This window comes from Eucyclogobius newberryi, unplaced genomic scaffold (genome assembly GCF_026437365.1).
Source record: "Eucyclogobius newberryi isolate DKJ021-1_F unplaced genomic scaffold, fEucNew1.0.hap1 SCAF_10, whole genome shotgun sequence".
Lineage (NCBI taxonomy): Eukaryota > Metazoa > Chordata > Actinopteri > Gobiiformes > Gobiidae > Eucyclogobius > Eucyclogobius newberryi.
Window position 1 is genome coordinate 31020421 of NW_027315724.1, and position 22500 is coordinate 31042920.

The 22500-nt window shown below is 39.1% G+C and overlaps 1 protein-coding gene across 1 annotated transcript in view; it reads right to left on the reverse strand.

Moving 5' to 3' along the window:
• Positions 1-2263: 2263 nt before the first annotated feature.
• lsamp (limbic system associated membrane protein) overlaps positions 2264-22500 on the reverse strand; it is a 248899-nt gene continuing 228662 nt past the window's right edge. The window contains exons 7-8 of the mRNA XM_072454838.1: positions 8179-8327; positions 2264-5778 (exon numbers count right to left, since the gene is read on the reverse strand). Coding sequence (XP_072310939.1) covers positions 5681-5778; positions 8179-8327 — 247 coding nt within the window. The 3' untranslated portion in view covers positions 2264-5680. The remainder of the gene's footprint in view (positions 5779-8178; positions 8328-22500) is intronic.

A 22500-nucleotide genomic window follows, 5' to 3' on the forward strand; every position in this document is an offset into this window, starting at 1 on the left:
GCTCGGCGCGTCCTCCCACGTGTCCCCAGCGGAGTGAACTGTTATTGTGGCCTCAGACCTGGTTCCACCCGTGTTCTTCTGCTGCTGCCTGGAACAAGCCTGTCCGATGATGGAAACCGCTTTATTCCACTGGTGAGTGCATTGTTTGGTGTAGGAGGACATCTAGTGGTTACAAAGAGCACTGCAGTGAGGCCGTACTAGTCTTATCACGCTTATCACAGCATATGTTTTATAGCAAAGTCTTATTCAACCTTGAAACCAAATGATAACATACATTTCTGTAACCTTGTTTTTGATGTAAAATAGCCTATCTGTGACATATATTTTGGAAAATTTAAACAACACTATTCCAAAACATGTCTTTAAGGGCTGGAAATAACTAGAAATGTGATGAGCGACCTTTTCATTCTTAAAGGCACAGTACATCACTCTTAGTCAAAGTTTGGATGTTTTTTTTTTTTGGGGGGGGGGACTAAAAGTTTATAAAATGTCTTGCATCTCCACAAACTTGACTCTTAATGAGCCTCCTGCTTATTTCCCTCATGGCTATAATATTCCACAGAACGGCGTAAAACTACTGCACGAAGAATATTTAGAGGTACAGTTTGAACTTTCTATTTCCACGGGAATAAGCAGGAGACTTTCCACCTCCAGAAACTTAAAGATGTGCCTATTGTGTGTGTAAGATTTGAAACAGTGCAACATCTAGTGGTAAAACGATGTACTACAAGAACAGAACACAGACCTTGGCCAATAGCTTACTTTATATCTGTTAATTGCACTCATTCACTACTGCCATTCTGACAAAAGTGTAAACAATTAGTCTTTTATTTGATTGGATGTCACTAACAAAGGGATGTGTTTATTCCCTCCAAATCCACATTCAGTTACATCACATGAAACTCACATCACTTTATTCTGTTTCTCATTATGTCTTTGTTACAGTCAGCAATTCAAATCAAATAAAGAATAAAGGCGAAATTAAAGGGACTAAAATCACGATTAATTCTCAGCATTGCGTGCGACAAAGAGGCCAGTGCCAGCGTGGTGGTGTCGGTTACATTTGGCTGCTGTTAAGACTTGATTGTGTGGATGGACTGACTGAATTTACAACTTTTCATAACCGTAGACATGTTATATACAAGAGCAAATGATTCAAGTGAAGGGAAAACAAGTGTAACTCTCGATGTCGATGTCATGCCTTGAGAAAATCACCCAGAAAACCACGTCATAATAATGAAAATAAGCTTTAAAAAACTGCTGTACAGCGACTTATCTCTGTGTCTCTCTGTGGGTCAGTGCTCGGAAGATGGCTTTTGAACGGTGGTCTCGCTTCATCACTGAGTACAGTTTGTAAATGTTAACTCAGTCTCACGCACGTCCACATCGTCATATTAGGATTAAGAAATTAGCCGAAGAAACTGTCATCCTGTCAACTGAACAAAAGTGAACGCCAAGTAAAGCTCCTCCCTTTGGACAGATATTTAAGGCAGTGACTTACAGAACCTTGTCAGAAATGGATGAGAAGTTAAAACGTTTTCATGTTCAAAAGCTCTTTCACAAGTTCAGTTTCCGTACCTGGACTACTGAGGGATTACATAAGGCCTGAATTCAGAAGAGTGAGCAGCGTTTTATGCCTGGCTCAGGTGCCTGCTTTTGTTCATAGTGCATCCAGAATAAAACCCCTTTTTACAGTTTAGATTTGATCCACGAGTATATATACTGTATACAAATGTGACATCACTCTACATGGTTTGCATTGTACTTAAAGGTGCACGATACCTTACTTTACTAGTGGAGGTCCGCCATCGATTGTCCTCATTGTCTTGTTTTATATTGATTTATTATTGAATGTGCCGCAATATATAGTGTTTTTACAGTTTTTTTCTGTTTTAGTGTTCAAAATATGGTACCTCAAATACACCTCCTGTTTGGTTTTAGTGCAATACTGTGTTAAAAGAAAGAAGCTGATTCAATGGCAGACACTTCACCGATGCACCTTTAAATTCCCTCGTTTCAAATATTTTCCTGGTGTCCCGCATGCATTTGACAGCTCAATATTTGTTTCCGCTTAATTACAATTACAAACTTGGGTCTGCCCTTTGGTTTTTTTGGAGACGCACTATAAGAAACACAGATGTAAGTGACGGCTATAGCTCATCGTTTCACCGAGAACCATTTACCTGCTGAAATTTGACATGGATTTTGAGTACGACACTAGTGGAGCACCAGTAACGCAGAGAGCAGAGGCGTTTACAAGAAGAACACTGGGATCAAGTGTTTAATGTCAGACAAAAGGAGATGGTTACAGTACTGCACTCTGCCGGCTTGGGCTGTAGAAAAGAACATCTCTGTGAGGAGGAACCATTCAGCTGTACACTTACACACATGACGTCAGAGATGGACAAACAGGAGCTTACATCAAGTCATTTAGAAAGACTATACAAGTTTCCCCCCCCCCCGGGCCCGTGGATAAAGTCCAAAAGCACGACTCAAGAATCAAACTGTGTTGGAAAAGTGCTTCGCAAACGTTTAAGAAGGACCCAAGTACATGTGTGAAAGTAAAAAGTTAAAGTACGACCTGCACCTGCCTCAAGCGGCTGTGACACTGGTGATGCGTCTGTGTCTTCAGGGCAGCTTTGTGTGGACTGTGGACTGAAGGATTAAAGGTGCACTGTGTAACTTTTCTGCTGAATGGTCTGCCACCCGTTTGTTTCCATGGAGATTGATTAGTCTGGAATAGGGATGTCAAGATGAATCGATAATCATTATTTAGGTCACTATACTAAATAACTAAAACTAAACTACAACAAAAATCTTGACATTTTTAGAAGGAAAATTACTTGTTTTTCCATTCAATTTACAGAAAAGTGACAATTTTGAACCAAATTAGGTCCTTTTACCGTATTTTCCGGACTATAAGTCGCACCTTTTTTATAGTTTTAGCCCTCGTGCGACTTATATTTATACTTATATCCTTATCCTTATAGTTCGGAGCGACTTATATGTGATATTATTTGTTATTTTCACACTTGCAACCACATTTCATACTCCAGTGCGACTTATATATGTTTTTTCCTTCTCTATTATGCATTTTTTGGCTGGTGCGACTTATACTCCGGTGCGACTTATAGTCTGGAAAATACGGTAGTTCAATTATAAGAAATGTGACAATTTTAGACGCAAAATGAGCTCTTTTCTCCTCACCCTTTACTCTAAAATGTGTAAAGTGCTTATTTATCTTGCTGTTTATGTCAAATGAATCATTGAGAAAGCTTCATTTCATAAGGTCACATGTTGAGGAGCAGTAGATAATGTGTTAAGAAAACAAGAAGGGAAAAAAAAAAGTTTTGTTTTTATTCTTGTTTTTGATATTAATAATCGCAATGTTTATTCTCACAATAATCGTTGCACTAAAATTAGAAATGTTGACATCCCTCATCTGGAATGTTCCACAGTATTAAATTGATCCATCTCCATGGAGACAAACGGACAATGTATTGGTCAGATCTGTGAATAGGCCACCCCCGCTCACAGTTTGCATCTGTTCATCTTTGTTCAGTTAAAACATTGGAATGATTCTCCACAATGAGGTCATAAGCGCTTTTCACAACTTTCCGAGGCCAGAGCGGAGTTTTACCGTAAAACTAAAAAACAGCTATGCTTACAGCACACTTCCTGGTTTGCAGCCAATAAAAACGCTTTATAGTTAGACGTAGACAGCACACAGCGGTCTTAATTTGACCCTATGAGATGCTTTTACAATATATCTGCTACGAAAACACCCGGTAAATAAAAGCAAGATAGAATAGTCGGTGTAATCCCTCATTCATCCAGGAAACTGAAACTGAGAAACATTTCAGGCAAAACAACAGCATCTCCATGGAGACAAGCAGGTGGAAGACCTCTAGACCCCCACTAGACCCCCACTAGGAAAGTTACATAGTGCACCTTTAACTATATCACATGTAAAATGCCTTTTAGGTTATAAACTCCAAAATGTAACTTATCAACACTGTAAATGCCGAAACGCATTACAACCAAAACAAAATGTCGTCTGATGCTTCTTTTGGGTCCCGTCCCACAGTTTGGGAAACACTTTGATGGTTATATTTAACACGACAGAGTGGGTTTCCAGTTTGAGAAATGTGTAATAAAACTGCTATCAGGAAATCTCTTTGACACGAAGATGTCAGATTATATATATATACAGAAATAAAGACATAATAACATATTATAAATGTTGTGTATCTCATATTAAAACACAATTCTTTGAAGAAGAAAAAAAACTAAAATCATTGTCATTCATTGGTGTCGAACGTCATCATTCAGATTACGGATTATCCAGTACTACCTTAAAATACCTCTAGAAGCAATAGTGGGCAAACGATTCCAGTTTATGTTATGTTATGGCAGAACAAGGAATTTTATCATAGAGAAATACAAAATTTTGCTATGTACAATACATATCTTTGTAACCTACATTTCCCATTTTTTCTGAAAGTAGGAGTTTGGCTGAGAAGAGGAGATATGGTGGGTAAAGGCGTGTGGAAACAGAGCCACTGAATGAAAATACTATTATAAATGTCTTTCATTTTAATTTAGTCTCAGTTATAACTATCACTAGCATTTTGTCTTCTGGTGGACAGCTTCATCTTGTGGACATAGAACTAACTGCACACTGTCATTACATTGGTATCACTCAGTAGGTTTTACACACACAATCACAGAAAAAAACAATGTTGTTGTATTAGTATCAAACCTTAGATGTGTTATTACTGATAGACAGTGTAAGTGCATCATGTGAGATTATCTTTTCATTTATTATATTTAAGTTAATTGATTCAAAGTCCCACAAGGCATGCACGGATCTTTGTTTGTCTGAGGTACACGTACAAACTTGAATTTCTTCATTTTGAACACAAACAGCATTCATTAATTGAGCCCACCACATGTGTTGCCACAAAGCCTAATAAAAAATACATTAATAACTAAAAAATAAAACTTTAAAAATATTCCCACAGTTCAAGATTAATTTAAAAAAAATGTGTTTAGCATATCTGACCTTACATTGTCTATCAATAACACAGGGTTTATGAGTCAAATTAAATGAATATTTGGCAGAAACATCCCTCATTGTTCATTAATGCACTGGTCAAACAGGAAGTTAAATCTACAATAATAAAAGAATAACATAATACAACTATAAGAAGAAATACAGTATATCTTATGTCTTGAGTACTTCTAGACACAAATGATTGTAGGAATCCTTTTCCAAAGACACCTCTGTTTCATTCCCATGAAGACAAAAAAAATAATACAACCACCCGCCCCCGTCCGGCCCCGGTTTACCGTAGAGCAGAGACAGCGCAGTGCTTTCAAACTGAACCGAGAAGAATGCGTTTGTGGAGCACTGACAGCTTGTCCTGTCCTTCAGCCGCTGTAGTTAGACTGTTACTCAAACCATAGTTTTTAGATCAATACATCAGTAAGCAGTGCCGTTTGGAGAGAGCACCTAAGGTTTTATATCATGATGCAAACAGTCCAGGGGTAGCAGGAAGAGGGTAGTAAAAGGTCGTAGGTCAAGATGGCGGTGAGAAGGAGGAGAGGAAGGAGGAGAGGGGGGAGGGGGAAGGACGCTAAGGGAGAAGGAGGCGAGGACGCAGGGAGGAGAGCGCTATTAACACTTGAAGAAAAGGAAGGCGATGCAGGCCGCCATGAGCCACAGTGAGTGAGATACACAGGAGGAGCTGTTGATGTCCCGGCCGGTCCCAGGTCCTGCAGAGAGACGGACACAGGAGGAATTAAGTACGGCATACATGTATTTTCTGTAGTAACTCTTCCCACTGTAAGTACATAACAAAAAGGATTCATGTTGACGCTGATCAAATACTCGTGTTTTAATGAAATACTCGTGTTTTAATGAAATACACGTGTTTTAATGAAATACTCGTGTTTTAATCAAATACTAGTGTTTTAATCAAATACTTGTGTTCTAATCAAATACTCGTGTTTTAATCAAATACTAGTGTTCTAATCAAATACTTGTGTTTTAATCAAATACTTGTGTTTTAATTAAATACTCGTGTTCTAATTAAATACTTGTGTTCTAAATAAATACTCGTGTTCTAATTAAATACTTGTGTTTTAATCAAATACTTGTGTTCTAATCAAATACTCGTGTTTTAATCAAATACTTGTGTTCTAATCAAATACTATGTTTTCTCTGCTCGATGCCAATGATTCGACCCTTCTCAAACACACTCACATCTATTCCACGACCACGGGATTTGTCTTTCCACGTGGTTGTTTCAGAAACGAGAAGCCAGAATCCCATATGTGTTAAATGCGAGTACGTGCGCTGTGATGGGTTCATGGATACTTGCATGATTTACCGCAGAAGAGAGCAACCACCAGAATAATGTGTTTAATGCATCAAAACCTAGTCACAAAATTGATGCAAAAACGCTGCTAAACACACTCTGACATTTATATATGAGACTTTATGAGTGAGACAAGGACAAATGCGGAAAATGTTCAAATCAGCCACATAAAACAAGGCCCTGGCTGACACTTTTACGACTTCATCCGCTGCTGCGTGATGGACCAACTGTTGAGTCACATTCTCTCACTCTCTTGCAAAGGCCGCGTGAGGACACTTATGAGGAAACTTTAGCGTCATCTGCTGCTCACAATACATGTATTTTTCTGTGATGTTTCTGCTGTGTGTATGTGCTGTTCCTATGGTGATGATGATGTTTTATCCCTAAATGCCCCTATTTTAATAAACCTACTTTTGGTGAAGCTTCTTAATGCTGTGCGATGAAACTGTCCGGGCACAATTACATTAGCCTTTATGGGACGTTGTTAAATTTAATGAATAGGAGAAGACTTTATACCAAATTGAGCCAAATCGAAACTGTATTTATGGCATACTTGGCGGCACAGCGGCTGAGTAGCACTGACACTTCACATCGAGACGGTCGCGGGTTCATTGGACCTTTTACTGCGGCGTTTGTCTGTTTCCCATCAACCCGAAACATGCACATCTGGTGGTTTTCGGATTACATTGTACAAAAAACATGTCTTTTAACAATATCTATTTTACCTGTCTTCCCTCTGTATTGGAGCTGCCACAAGTTATTTGATTAATTGCAGCTAATCAATTATTGAGATAATTGTCAATGATTTAGTAATGGAATAATTGTTATCTGGACTTCAAACAGACTGCAAAACATGCCATGTGTGAGAGAAGATGTTTTATGACTTGTACAAAGCAAGAATTACATCAAAATGACACGGGACTCATGAATTTTCAGCGTTTTTGAGCAGCAATCTAAACTTCATTGGAGTCAATTTAAAATAAAATGCGTTCTAAACAACGAATCGAACAGTTTGAAGAATAATCACTAGACTAATCGATTACCAAAATGATCGATAGTTGCAGCCTTAACTTTATTAAATATAATTGGCCAATAGAGTGTTGTGATGTCACCTAAAACCCAGCTGCACTGCTCCTGACAGCGGCACTGAAGAACGACTCAAATGCAAACGATGAATTCCCCTGGGAAGTATGCCTTGCCCTTTATCATCCTCAAAGAACATAAACTGATACTGTGAAAAATGTCCTCCCTCACAAATCTCTGCGCACCACAGCTGAGGCGGTGGATAAAACAAGCGCACACCTTTAAATGTAAAAAAGACAAGTATTTACCTGTTTGGACAAGAGGACATGATGATTGTGCCACCCTCAAGGATTGTGCGTGGGTTGAAAACACTCTTTTTTTAATTTATTTAATAATTATAGATAGCATGAAGGTTAAAGAAAATGTGATTATTATATGTATTTATGTATTATTACGTTGAATTGTCTGATGCATCTCGATTGTTCCAGAGACGTCAATCGTGCTTGTGGCCATAAAGGCAGGAAAAGAATAACTAAAGAAAGAAAATATACAAAAGATACAAAATAAACTGATTGAACTGAGCTCCTGGATCCTGGTTTTCATTATTTTATGGACAAAATCACGAGCAACTCTGACATAATTTCATAGGTAAAAAGCAGTGTTATATCTGGAGTGTGTGTGGTGCAGAGACGGATGGAAAGCTTCAAACCGGATGAAAACAGGAAGGATTAAACCCCGTGACCTTAAATAAATATCATAGGTGTGTACTCACTATAGAGGAAGACGCTGGCGTTCTGGATGCCCAGTCGGTTGGTGGCCACACAAGTGTAGTTCCCATAATCCTCTTCGCTCACGTTGGAGAAAACCAGGATGGTGGTGGTGCCCAGCATCTGGATGTTGATGCTCTGAGTGTTGGTCATCCTGAGGCAGAAGAGGCACAAATACAGCAAGAAGATTAGAAAGGCACTCATTTAAATAAAGACACGAACAAATTACATGTGAAGTGTTCAGATTCAAGACAGATAGAGACTGTGTGTGTCCCTCGTGTCCCTCGTGTCCCTCGTGTCCCTCGTACAAATAATGCCAAAAAGTCACATCTCAGAAAAAATATTTCAGGCGTCAGACCAAATAACTTAAGGAAAATAACAATCACAAATACACAAATGAATAAACACGTAAAATGTGGACTGCTAAACATTAGAGCAATTTCTTCCAAATCGCTCTTAGTTAATGAATTAATTAGTGACTATAACATAGATCTTCTAGCTCTAACTGAAACGTGGCTTCAACAAGACGACTACGTCAGACTAAATGAGTCCACCCCACCCAGCCATGTTAACTTTCAGACTGCCAGGAGCACAGGCCGAGGTGGTGGTGTGGCAGTGATCTCACACTCAAGCCTACTCATGAGCCCTAAAACTAACAATGCATTTCACTCATTTGAAAGCCTTATGCTGTCAATCACATGTCCAAATATGAAAAACCAAAAAGGAGTTTTGTTCATAGTTATCTACCGACCTCCTGGTCCCTATTCAGAGTTTTTAACAGAGTTTTCTGACTTTATATCAAACTTAGTGTTAGCCTGGGATAAAATAGTTATAGTTGGAGACTTTAATATCCACGTGAACATGAGTGATGACGCTCTCAGTAATGCCTTCAGCGCCTTGTTAGACAGCATTGGTTTCACTCAGAATGTAAATAAACCGACTCACACTCACAAGAACACTCTGGATCTTGTCCTAACGTATGGAAAAGAGATTAGTGACCTCAGTGTCCTCCCTCAAAACCCTATATTGTCAGATCATTTCCTAATTACCTTTCAGTTTATTCTTAAAGATCATCCAGTCCCACAAAATAAAGTTATAATGAAAAGGACAATATCTGAAAAATCTATCTCAAAATTCAAAGAAATAATAGAGCCAATATTCAGTGACATGTCATGTGATCCTGCTGAGAACAGTTTTAGTCCCAGTTTAAGTGATCAATGTGTCGACTTGACCATGAATTCTCTGAAGTCTGCTCTTGACGTTGTAGCGCCGTTAAAACAGAAGGTCATTAGGCCAAAGCGCGCCTCCCCATGGTACAACCAAGAACTGCGTTCACATAAACAAAGAGTTAGAAAGTTAGAGGGATTATTTCGTCGCTCTCACACCGAAGAATCCCTAAAAGCATGGAAAAGTTGCCTGCTGTCCTATAAGCAGGCTCTGCGTAAGGCCCAAACCAGATATTATTCAAATCTAATAGAAGTCAACAAAAGTAACACTAAATTCCTTTTCAGCACTGTAGCTAGGCTAACAAACTGTCACAGTGCAGTAGAGCCCTCAATCCCAGCTACACTTAGCTCTGATGATTTCCTCCTATTTTTTAATAATAAAATAAAAACAATCAGAGATAAATTAGATGAAATTACCCCCGCTATTAGCCCTGAACTAGCCCAAGCTGTAAATCTAACGTCCCATATAAATCCACCTGTAAACCTAGAAAGGTTCACAGCTGTTGATCAAGCAGAGATAACTTCAGCCATTATGTCCTCTAAAAGCTCAACTTGTGTCCTAGACCCCATTCCAAGCAGACTCCTCAAAGACATTCTTCCCCTAATTATAGACTCTATTCTTAATATAATAAATACTTCACTCGAAAGTGGCTATGTTCCACAGTCCTTCAAACATGCAGTCATTAAACCTCTTCTGAAAAAGCCTAATCTAGATCCCGATCTATTGGTAAACTACAGACCTATTTCAAATCTTCCCTTCGTCTCTAAAATCCTTGAAAAAGTTGTAGTAAAACAGCTTTGTCGCCACCTGCAGGACAATAACTTATTTGAAGTTTTCCAGTCAGGGTTCAGAGCCCACCACAGCACTGAAACTGCACTAGTTAAAGTCACAAATGATTTGTTATTAGCCGCTGACGATGGACTGGTCTCAATCCTGGTTCTGTTGGACCTCAGCGCAGCGTTTGACACCATTGACCACAACATTCTACTGCAGAGGTTAGAATGTGATGTAGGTGTTGGAGGAACAGCCCTCAGCTGGTTTAAATCCTATCTATCTGATAGGTTCCAATTTGTTAATGTAAACCAGAGCTCCTCACCAAGCTCTAAAGTAATTTACGGTGTGCCACAGGGTTCGGTACTCGGTCCAATTCTGTTTACTCTTTATATGCTGCCATTAGGCAACATTATCAGAAAGCATGACATTAACTTCCACTGCTATGCAGACGACACTCAGCTGTATTTATCAATGAAACCTGATCAGAGCGATCAAGTAGACAGACTTAATACTTGTGTGAAGGAGATAAAAACCTGGATGACACTAAACTACCTGCTTCTTAACCCTGAAAAAACCGAGGTCATTGTGCTTGGCCCTAAGCATCTACGAGACGCTCTATCTGAGCAGATAGTCACACTGGACAATGTCAGTGTAGCCTCCAGTTCTACTGTAAGAAACCTTGGAGTCTTATTTGACCAGGAGCTCTCATTTAAAGCTCATATAAATCAAGCTTGTAAAACAGCCTATTTCCATTTGCGTAACATAGCCAAAATCAGAAGAATCCTGCCTAAAAGTGATGCCGAAAAACTTATCCATGCATTTGTAACGACTAGATTAGACTACTGTAACTCCCTGCTTGCAGCGTGTCCTAAAAGCTCCATAAAAAGCTTTCAACTGGTTCAAAATGCAGCAGCAAGATTAGTAACAGGAACAAAAAGAAGAGAGCACATTACGCCGGTGCTGAAGTCTCTTCACTGGCTCCCCGTCGAGTCCAGAATCAAATTCAAAATTCTACTCTTGACCTACAAAGCCATAAATGACATGGCCCCATCCTACCTCAAAGATGCTATAGAACCATATCATCCAAACAGAGCTCTTCGCTCTCAGAATGCTGGCCTTCTGGTGGTGCCAAGAGTCTCTAAAAGTACTGTAGGAGGTAGAGCGTTTAGCTACCAAGCTCCTGTGTTATGGAATCAGCTCCCGACCCATGTTAAATATGCTGACACAGTCTCTTCATTTAAGTCCAGGCTTAAAACGTTCCTCTTCGAAATCGCTTATGGTCAGAGTAGTTAGGAACAGAAAGATAAACCCACAGCTTCAGCTACGCTGCCCTAGGAGTAACTGTGCTGGGGGAAGTATGACAGCTTGAGCACTATCCTCTTCTTCTTCTGACTACTTATGCTATCAAACAATATTTATTTTTTGATTCCACTTGCAAACTGTTCACCGCCTTCTTTTCTTTCTCTCACTCCTGAGGACCTGTGGACCCAGATGCCCCTCCCCTGGTGAAGTGGTCCCTGCCCTGTGTGGACGGTCCCTCATCTGCCTGAAGAGTGGCTCCAGTTCGCCTCAGTCGGTCCCTCTTCTGCCTGAAGAGTGGGTCCAGCTCGCCTCCGACGGTCCCTCATCTGCCTGAAGAGTGGGTCCAGCTCGCCTCCGACGGTCCCTCTTCTGCCTGAAGAGTGGGTCCAGCTCGACTCAGACGGTCCCTCTTCTGCCTGAAGAGTGGGTCCAGCTCGACTCAGACGGTCCCTCTTCTGCCTGAAGAGTGGGTCCAGCTCGACTCAGACGGTCCCTCATCTGCCTGAAGAGTGGGTCCAGCTCGACTCAGACGGTCCCTCTTCTGCCTGAAGAGTGGGTCCAGCTCCAGTCTCCCTCGTGTCCGTCTGTCCGTCTGTGAGAGTCGGATCTCTCCTTCACTGGAACTCCTCCAGGTTTCTACGCTTTTTTCCCAAAGAGGTTTTTTTTGTAGTTTTTCCTGGCCGAGAAGGAGAGTCTAAGGACAGAGGACCCTGGGACATCGTCCCTCGCCACCACAGACATTGTCTGACTTCATCGCCACCACAGACATTGTCTGACTCCATCGCCACCACAGACATTGTTGATTCATTTCTCCCTGTGGCCCTCAGAGGCAACTGTTGTTGTGATTTTGGGCCTTACAAAAATAAATTGATTTGATTTGATTTGACAAATTCAACTACTACGACTGCTGCTTGGAAATGTCAGCTCTGAATGTCATGGTCTTAGTCAAATAATCCATGGCAATTTTCAGAAACGTCGATTGAGTTAAACGACATATTAAAAATGGTGAAACCTGAATTAAAAAGGGTTACAAAAACAAGTCGCACTTTTTTTCATAGTTTTGGCCAGGGACTTATACCCCAGAGCGACTTATATGTGACATTATTAGTTATTTTCACACTGACAACCACAAGAGGGCGCTCTAGGCTCTGAAGAAGAATCTGCACTTCCTATTCCTGCAGAGTTTGGGGAGTTGTTTAGATGTGACACAGAGAATTCAATGGATTTAGTGATTTGGGGTAATACTGATGCTTTGGTAAACTTGTTAGCATGTTCTTTATGCTATAGTTATCTGAATAACTGTTAATATGTTACGTTAACATACCAGACACTTACCACAGTTCTGTCTGTGCCTCATGTAGCTGAAGGTGTTAGCGTTAGCATACGTACACCTATGTTTTCTAATCTGTTATTATTTTAAATTCCGTTTCAAGTTTCTGTTCTTGGCCTTGGATTTTATCAATTAAATTTCCCCCCAAAAATGCGACTTATACTCCAGTGCGACTTATATATGTATTTTTTTCTTCTCTATTATACTTTTTTTGGCTGGTGCAACTTATAGTCCGATGCGACTTATATAAAATACGGTATGTAACTTCCAAAACACACTTCTAGTCTCTACTTATTGGCTGTGGCCGCCGGCTCACCTTACACACGTTCACATTTCACAAACCTTAATGACCCAGAATGATCCAACAATCAATTATGTCCTGGACCCTGATCTTTTCGGAGTCCATTGGATTTTTGCTGACTCGCTGTAAACTTTGCCGATGAGCTTTGGACTCGTAACAAAGCTGTTTTAACAACACACTTATCATAATGGCCAGGGCTTGTGTTGGACCTCACCAATGAGCTCAGGTTCATTTGAGGCACCAAATACTTAATCCTGCTTAAGTCTGGGAGGCAGAGAGAGCGGGAGTTTGTGCTGACGGATGCTTTTCCAGGGAATTTACATAAGGAAGAAGTGTAACAGCCTTTATATGACACGGGAACACCTTGGGAACTTGGTATCTTATTGAATACAGTGCCCACCAAGGCTTGTACTATAGTGGGTTCAATGTTTGCTGTGTGGAACCTTTTCTTATTTGGTTTTGTAGTATGTAGTATGTTAAAGACAGCTGAAGAGGGTGGAATGCTTTACATACAGGAGTCAAAATGAGTGTTTGTTGGGCTGTTTGTCTATTGAAGTTTATGATTTTTTGAGTCATCATTAGGTTGATGGAAACAGTTCAATATCAGCATTTTACTATATCAACATACATTTTTTTCAAAAGCAAATGGACTTGAAAGATGAATCATTTTAAAGTCTGTTGAAGAAAAGCCTTGCAAGGGTGGATTTTAGGATTCAACATGCAATTAACAACTGGAACTGGAAGTCGGTGTAATCCCTCATTAATCCAGTTTTAAAAGTAGTCATCAAGGGGAGAGATCAGCAGTGGAGGGACAAAAGCTTTTGCTGCAGAGAAAGTGCAGGTAAAGAACAAAAAACAAAAGCGTTTGACACGTGAAGCTCTATCAGCCGCTCTTATTCTACCAATAAAGTGAAATGTAAAAACTTCACTTTCTTCTGTGAGTTCCTGGGTCTGGCACACACATTATTTCATTCATTTAAACACCGCGGTTCCTTTAAGAGCAAACTGTCTTTTACAAAATAATGAAGGGAATTGTGGGTTTGGGCGACATGTCGTACACCGGGGTCGGATCATTTGAGTCTCCATTACGTGCATAAGACAAAATAACGTGTTGGTTTCAGCGCTTCAGTTTTCTCTCAGGTCTGATCGTGGAACTTACAGGAGGGTCTCAGTTTGCATAAAGAGAAGCAAAGTCCTGCGTCTTGTGGGAGTTTTATAAATACCACGGATGGCGCAGAAGGCAGTGTGGAAGCAAGCTTTACAAATGAGGCACCTGTTTATTTAAATCAAATAAAAACAGAAAGACAATGTTCAGATGAATCATGATCTACTTCAATTAATGTTCATAAATAAATAGACAGTGGAGGTTCGAATAAGCAGACAAAAGGTAAGTTTTAGTCTCTTCTTTATTGACTTCCATCAATCAACACCATCTGTGCAACAACCATCAATTTAAATACCCTCACCCCTCTACTACTTCCTTCACCCTTAACAATAAAATACATTTTGTGTGTGAGACATAATACGGGTTCGCCATAATACTGTTGGATGTAGGTTTTAATCCTTTTGCCATTCCTGAACTTTTAAAGATTTCATGATTTATATCTGAAAACATAATGTCAGTCTTCTAGTTGAGTTTAGTTCCACCAGGAGCTAGCAAACCATAGCATAAACACAGCATAGCAACAAGTTAAGATGTGCTGAATCCAGCTTTGCAGAAAAAGAATGGGCCCATTGAAGTCATTACTTTGTGCCAAACTACTTTTCATGAGGAGTAACGCTAAAGGCGAGAGGTCAAGTGCTGCTCCTTTATCTAAAGCGCTCTCCTCCTGGACAATAAGAGCAGACCTGAAATATGCTCTTGTGTTCCTCATGAAAAGTGAGAGTACAGTTAAAGTCTGAGGCGCACACAGATAACTCACGGGTCTATGAAGGGACAAACGTAAAACTGCCTTTTTGAAGATTATGGCAATGCACGGCACAGACCAAGAGACAAAACAACTCTAGATCTCATCAGACAAAACCATGTCATCATTTCTTAAAGACTTAGAGAGGCACAATCCAAATTTGGAATGGTTTATGAATACATACAACATTTATGGATTCAAACTTTAACTGTATTGCTATGTGATGATTAGTCCTATACTAGTTCTGATATAAAGAGCATTCTCATCCAGGATAGGTCCAACTTTGTTCTATGATTGTAATTGGTCCAGGATTGATTCAAATGAACATCGAGGTTTGATTATATCTTTATTATTACTTACTATAACTTGGGTATCAATTGTATTCACAAACATATGTGTAATTAGTCAAAATGTCCCTTATATATCAGAAATATCACAATGATTGAACGGTTCGGGAAAAGGATGTTTGTCCCTGAAGTTCTACAGTGGCAATAACGATGAAGATGAAGGGGCCGAGGGGGCTAATGGTCTTGCTGCTGCAGTGGAGATGAGGTCGTTGGATGAGAATAGCAGCAATAGCTAAAGTTGATGTTGAAGGACAGAGAGGATACATTTACATGAATTGTTTGAAAGGTTTGTTCTCTGCAAAGATATAATGCGACAGAGACAAAACAACAATAGCAGTTGCTCTTTCAACTTCGGTTGCCAAGTAATTATAATTGTATGTATTTTGTTGTTTATCAATGCCAGAAAATAAAAGAGTTTGACTTAGTAGTAAACATTTGGCTCGACAAACATAAATGATCAAAGAAAAAGTGCGTATTCCAGAAAGACAAGCAATTTAAATCTCTGTCTATTTTCACTTTTAATAATCAAAGTGTCTTGGCATTTTAACTTTGGAAAAAGTTTGGCGTGTTCACATTTGAAACTTGTCTCTATTTTTAATTTGAAGTGCATCATCTGGCACGCGGTTGTTTGCCAAATGGTTCTTGCTTGCCTTGATACTGTCACCGCTTGGCACAAACAAGTGACAGTTCCACTTGTAATGACTCATCTTCACAGACAGGTGGCAGCATTTTTTTACTGAATAATACACAGCTTCTCACGCCACACAGTCTCATTTGGCTGGTCTGAAATAATTTGACCCTGGTTGCGTTACATAATACAATTACAATCATTTAAAAGGTCAAAAATGTTATTATCAGTCCGGACGTGCACAAATCAAAAGCTCTACCAGCTCAGAGGTTGTACCACTTATAAACCTGATCTCAAAACAAGATTAAACCGGGACCACACCAGGACGTTTGATCGATTCTATAACAATTCCCTTTGGGTTTTCCAGAGCATGGGGAACAGAAGTAGTTTGGAATACTGTAGTAACATTAATATTGTCTTCAGTTATGCCTGAATATATTATATATATCGTATTTGTTTTAGTCTCCCTCCCCTTTCATGCTATAGCTGTCCTGGTGCTGTCAAATAAAACCTTTGTACTTTTTAGATCCTTTCAGTTGACAGATGGTGTGTTACATGTGTATGTATCGTAAAGGCATGAATATAGAAGTTATCAGGAGAAGCATCTGCCAGATTTGACCTGTCAAAAGCCGGCTCTATGTTTCTGGAAACCAATTTATTTCCACATGATACTTTGAAACTCGACCCTTTTCTGAGGTGGTACATGGCTTAAATGAGAATCAATAGCATATTACAAACTAAGCACACACGAGCCAATATCACGATCAACCCACAACATCTAATGAAATTAATTCCAAATCAGATTTACATTTTAAGATGATCCCAGCTTCAAATAAAACAGTGTGGTCCATTAGACAAATAACATGAAGGAGAGGATTAGAAGAGGATTAATACATTAAGGCATTGTATCTAACTGGCTGTTAAAAGTTTGGCTTCAGAATAAGCACTGTCAAACTTTACAGACTAGATTTAACAAGCTCTTGTACACCGAAAACTTTATATTAACAAAGGTGAAGCTGAGCACTTCCTTGTCTCACAGAATGTACTGTGAGGGCGCCGCCACACGTCCAATGAGTTTGAGCCAAAAAGTCTGTTTTCGCAGTTCTACGACATTAAAGAGAGTCGCGAGCATGCACCGCAAACGATATAAATAAGACAAAAAAGGTGATTAAACATTTATTTCACGACATGTTTTGGCTGCTTAGTGTCTTCTTAAAGGTGCAACTAATCTGGAGACCACCTGCTTGTCTCAATGGAGATGATTGTTTTGCTTCCGTGTGCATTAAACGTACCTAGGCCAGGGCAGATCTGTGGAAAAGGCGACCCTCCTCACAGTAAGAATGCATATTTTTCAGGGTCATTCTAAAGCAATAATGACAAGCAAGCATATGAGCAAGCTTCCTTTGAAAAACAACTCAAAGGTAAATCATTAAAAGAAAAATCATCGCGTGTAGATAAACTCTGCTTAAGACGTAAATAGACACATTTGCCGGTAATAAGCTGTTTAAAGCGGTGCCGATAAGTCAATTTAAAATTATTATTGCATTTTAGAGAGAGGGCGTCACTGATAATCCAAAACTGATGAGGTTAAAATGATTAGAGAGGAGAAAAACTCTGGAGCACGCCCTCTGCCTCAGACGAGCAGGTAAACAAGACGGGCTACGGCGAATTAGCAACACGTCTTACAAAGGTCACTATGAAATTAACCAGCCAAGCACGGATAAATGGTATTATTATGGTGCATTAATATCATCATCCAAGGAGAAAGTGCAATTATTTTCCATTGGCACGCTGAAGGGAAAAAAAAATATATATATATAAAACAAAATGAGGGCACATAGCCAAAACCCTCCAGGGGACAAAACAAGCCAGACAGATGGAGGTTGCAAACACCAGATAATGCGGAATATTTCAGCCACCATAAATCTTTTCTGTTCAAGTGCAGATGTGATAGGCCTATTACTTCAGAGACCAGATATGTGATAACGCGCTGCAATTTTCCTCTCCTCAAGCGAACTTTGGTGCAGGTGATGCAGGTGTAATATTCTATTGTCTTCTAAAGCTCTTAAGCGACACCATGGTTTGGGTCATTATACTTCAAGCTTAAAAAAGAGTGTTTTTCTGATACATCTGTGTTCCTTCATTTCAAGTTAAATGTTCTATTATTGCAAGTGCTTCAGTGAGATTGCTTAAAGGTGCACTAAGCAACTTTTCTGAGCTGGGAATGTATTGCTTTGTCTGGAATGTTCCACAGGATGATTTTAAACTTCTATTTGAAGAAGGGCGAGATCATCAGAAGGATTCATGTTTTTCAAGGTATTTGTGAGCAATAAAAACATCTAAAAGTTTAATACTATACTGTGGAACACTGCAGGCAAATAGGGATGTAACAATAACCTGAATATTGTGAAACGTAAAATGTATTGTGTAACATATTGTGAAACTACTAAAGGAACAGAGGGAACTATATAGATTAGACCAATGCTTCTCAAACGTTTAACACCAAGTACCACCAAAGTACACTTAAAACAGGACTATTCTAGATATAAACAAGGTCTTAAACAGGACTAACCAGAGAAGGACAAAGATGGGATTAAATTGACTCTAAATTCAGTAATATTTGAATTGCAGAGGAATCTTGGAGGAACACAGACATAAACCATGATCCTTGTCCTGGACTTGGCATGTTAGCCTCTTCAATATACTGCAAAGTACTGTTTAAAGAAGGATTTGAATATCTATACAGGCACCACCAATTTGTTACGTATCGCTTAGTCAAGTCATGTTTAACAAAAACATTTACACAAACATAACTTAGGTTTGATAGATTAATACATTGGTTATTATAGACCTACATTTACACATTTGCATTGCTCAATATTGTCACAGAAATTGTCACAGATTTAGACAAGAAGATATACAATAAAAACAAAGGTACTGATTCTACTCCAAACCACTGTCTTCTTCCAGTTCTCACATGGACTAGAGTTGCAATGAGGCGGACAGAAATACTTTCTTCTGTCACTCTTGAGTGAATCCAGGGATTGTTGGTGCCCATCATTGCATTTCACTGTCATGTAAGTCTTCATTCTTTTGGAGACTTTTTTTCTGACACATCGATTCTGACACTTAAATTAATAGCTTTCTGATGAACATCTGGGGCCACATCACTCCAGAACCGTTGTAATTCTACACGAGGGCGCAGCCGGGACACTTGGTGTGTATCACATCCACAGCCCACTCACCAGTGATTTGAAAACTGGTGGATGAGTCAGAGGGAGATTACTCATCATCACATTAGCACATTACATGAGTGACGTCATCAAAGTCACTTTTGGGAACTTGGTCAGAGGTTGGCACTGACAAAACAACTTAACTGTAATCATGTACTATTTTTTCAAAGCAATTTGTGCCATTAACATCAATACTGTTTATGCCAGGGATGTAAATGAATGTCACCTTGAGAATGTCAGATCTCAGAAGTGAAGCCGTGTTGGATGGCAGACCTCTACCAGCTGCAGTCGTGAGGGGTAAGAACACTTTACAACTCAGACCAGTGCGTACTGTTGTTGTGTCCTCGGGCAAGACACCTCACCCACCTTGCCTCTAGTGTTCATGTGAAAACAAACAGCCATGAGAATAAAAAAACACTATGAATCTGTCTTTTATCAACTAAATCCCTGGATTAAACAGAATCAATTTACATTTTAAACTTAACTATGAAAACATAGTACCCTCACAACATATTTACATTTACTGTGTATTCCTCTGCAGTTTTACAAGTGAACTGAATAATGCACAGCAGCAGGTTGATGGCAACAGCAAGATTGTTCAGAATCGTGAGGGTGAACGCAGGACAACATATAGAAATAAACCCATGTGTATTATACTCATTAACAGGCACTGTCACCATATAATAAAGCCAGACCAATGTGCTCCATAATATTCATTGTATATTGCAACCATCTCAGTGGCTCACATATTACGGCAGCCATAGATGGTGAATAGAATCAACAGATTTCTATAGCACTAAACATCAGGTCAGGTGTGATTTATTGTAAGAAAGTCATGATCTGTTTTTGATTATAAGACAGAATGCAGATAATCCTGAATAAAACACATTTCTAGCCAAGTTCTTACATTGTATCTAAATTATGTATGGGTTAAAGGACATGTCGGGCATTAGTAAAGGTCTAAAAAAAGAAGAAAGCAGAGTGGTAAAGGTCTAGTACAAAGTCATATGGTCTCATCTATCGTCCAGTCAGTGCACAATCTTAAATACAAACAATATCTTGTTTTGACAGTAAAAGTAAAAATTATTGTTTTTTTTCCTTTGCCTAACTGAAAACGTATTTGAAATTCTCACAAAAGTAAACTCCGTCTGTGTGGCTTTCTGAGATTTCTTTTTGGTAGTGTTGCCATAGTGTTCTGACTATTGTGGCGCCAGAATAATGAGTTTGAAAGGACAATGTTTCCCCTTATTTGGCAAATCTTCCACCCACAACTTTCGCCTGTCAGACTAAAGAAAACAGAAACATTTTTTTTTTTGATGGCAAGGCAGTTTATTATTTGTTTTGAGCCAGTACAAAGTGGTTTATCCATCTTTGTCTTGCAGAATGAAGTTTCCAGTTTTACAGATGGAAGCTGAATGCAACATTAGCTGATCAAAACAAAAGGGAAATAAAGCAGGAAAGCTTGAAGTCGGCTGTACAAAGTGGCACTGACAAAGGATCCGTTAAACAAACAAAAAATTGAGTACACTTTTTTCACTTAGAGGTTGAAATATGTTGTGTTATTTTGGTTCAAATTTCTACAATAAATCACTGTCAACACAAAATGTATTTAATGCTATATTTCAATATTTTCATTGTCATTGTCATTATTTTATGTAGTTCAAAAGCAAATTATTTAGACATTAATATGATGTTTTAAATAATTGACAAACTGGAGAATAAATGTCAACAAACTTTTCAATTAGTTTCAATTTAAATTACGCAAAATCCAGTGGTATTCAATTTGTTGCTTACTTAAAAGTCACTCAAGTAAAAGCGTAAGCAACACATAAAAAAATTGTGAAGCACCCGTTTAAAAATGTATATTAAGAGTAAAACGTAAAAGGATTTCACACATTGTGAAAATTAAAGCATCAAATGTAGTGATTTAATGAAGAATTGTGCTAATCTTTGGTCAATGGTCTATTTGAAGGTTAATTCAAGTACATTTATTATTTTTTAATAGTGAATTTTATGTGTATTCCTTGTTTGCTCTGAGCTGAGGCTCAAAACGTTTACACTGGATGTCACCATTAATGAGAATCATGAAAAGTACTTTCCAATTCAAACATGTAGTGAAGTACAGAGATACCTATAAAGGTACATATACCCGTTTCCAAATATGGTGATGTAAAAGTAGAAAGGATCGACTATAAAATGACATAAAGAGGGTGTATTATGTGAACGTTCTGAAGCTTTCTTCAATACTATAATGTTATTCCCTCATCAAAAACAAGTGGTATTGAATGTCATTTATGCATGTTTGAGTAATATTGAATCTCTCCTGGGCACAATTTGAAAACTATTCGAATCCTCTTAACGAACCATTATGGATTTTGTACAGGACAGCAACAAGATGGCGGTCCACTGAAGTCAATGTCGCCACTTTAGCCTTTAGCCGCTAGCTACATCCGGTGTCTGTGCAGCACAGAAGTAGTGTCAAGTGACTTATGATCATAGAGGAGCTAAAATTGTAATAAAACAGTTTGGCACAGTTGGCACATATTTGGATCACTTGTTCCGAATCTACTTTTTGATACAAAAAGGTCAACAGCACCAAAATGCCTGTTCCCAGAGATCTGAAACTTTACACAGTTGTTGTCAACAAGATGAACATCATGTACAGTGAACAGCATATGCACACAATGAAGTATGTCATGCTCAGGACCATTACAAATTGACAATATTCAGGCGAGACTAAAAAAAGGATGTTTGGTTTATGTTTGGGCTTCTGTGGTGTAGGCTCTGAAGCCCTGACAGTGTTCATGTGCACATCTGCAGAAACTAGAAGGCCTAAGCTTTCTAATGATGCATCACACTTGCATGTGGGCTGTAAGATCCTCTTTTAATAAGCAATGCCATTTGGGTCTGTCCAACCATTGTGCACAGGGCGAAATAGGTGGATGGTAACAGGTTAAAACAGTCAAAAATTGCCACAGAATCCCACCTTTGTTAAAGCTGTAATCCTTGTCAGCCGAACACAGTTTGGTTTTACATTGCGCTCTATGGGGAAAATGCTCTCTGGGCTGCTACAGTTCTTAGCAGCTTGCTCAGATTTCTACTGTCGACACCGCACGAACCGCGCGCAGACTATAAACTGTCTTCTCCGCTGCCTTTGGGGAAATTACAAGCGAGAAGTATATTCCAAGCTTAAGTCTGCAATTTTGTTTTAGATAGCAGACTTGGTTGTGGTTTCTACCGCATGCAAATCATTTCAAAATACTCTGCTTTATGTTTAT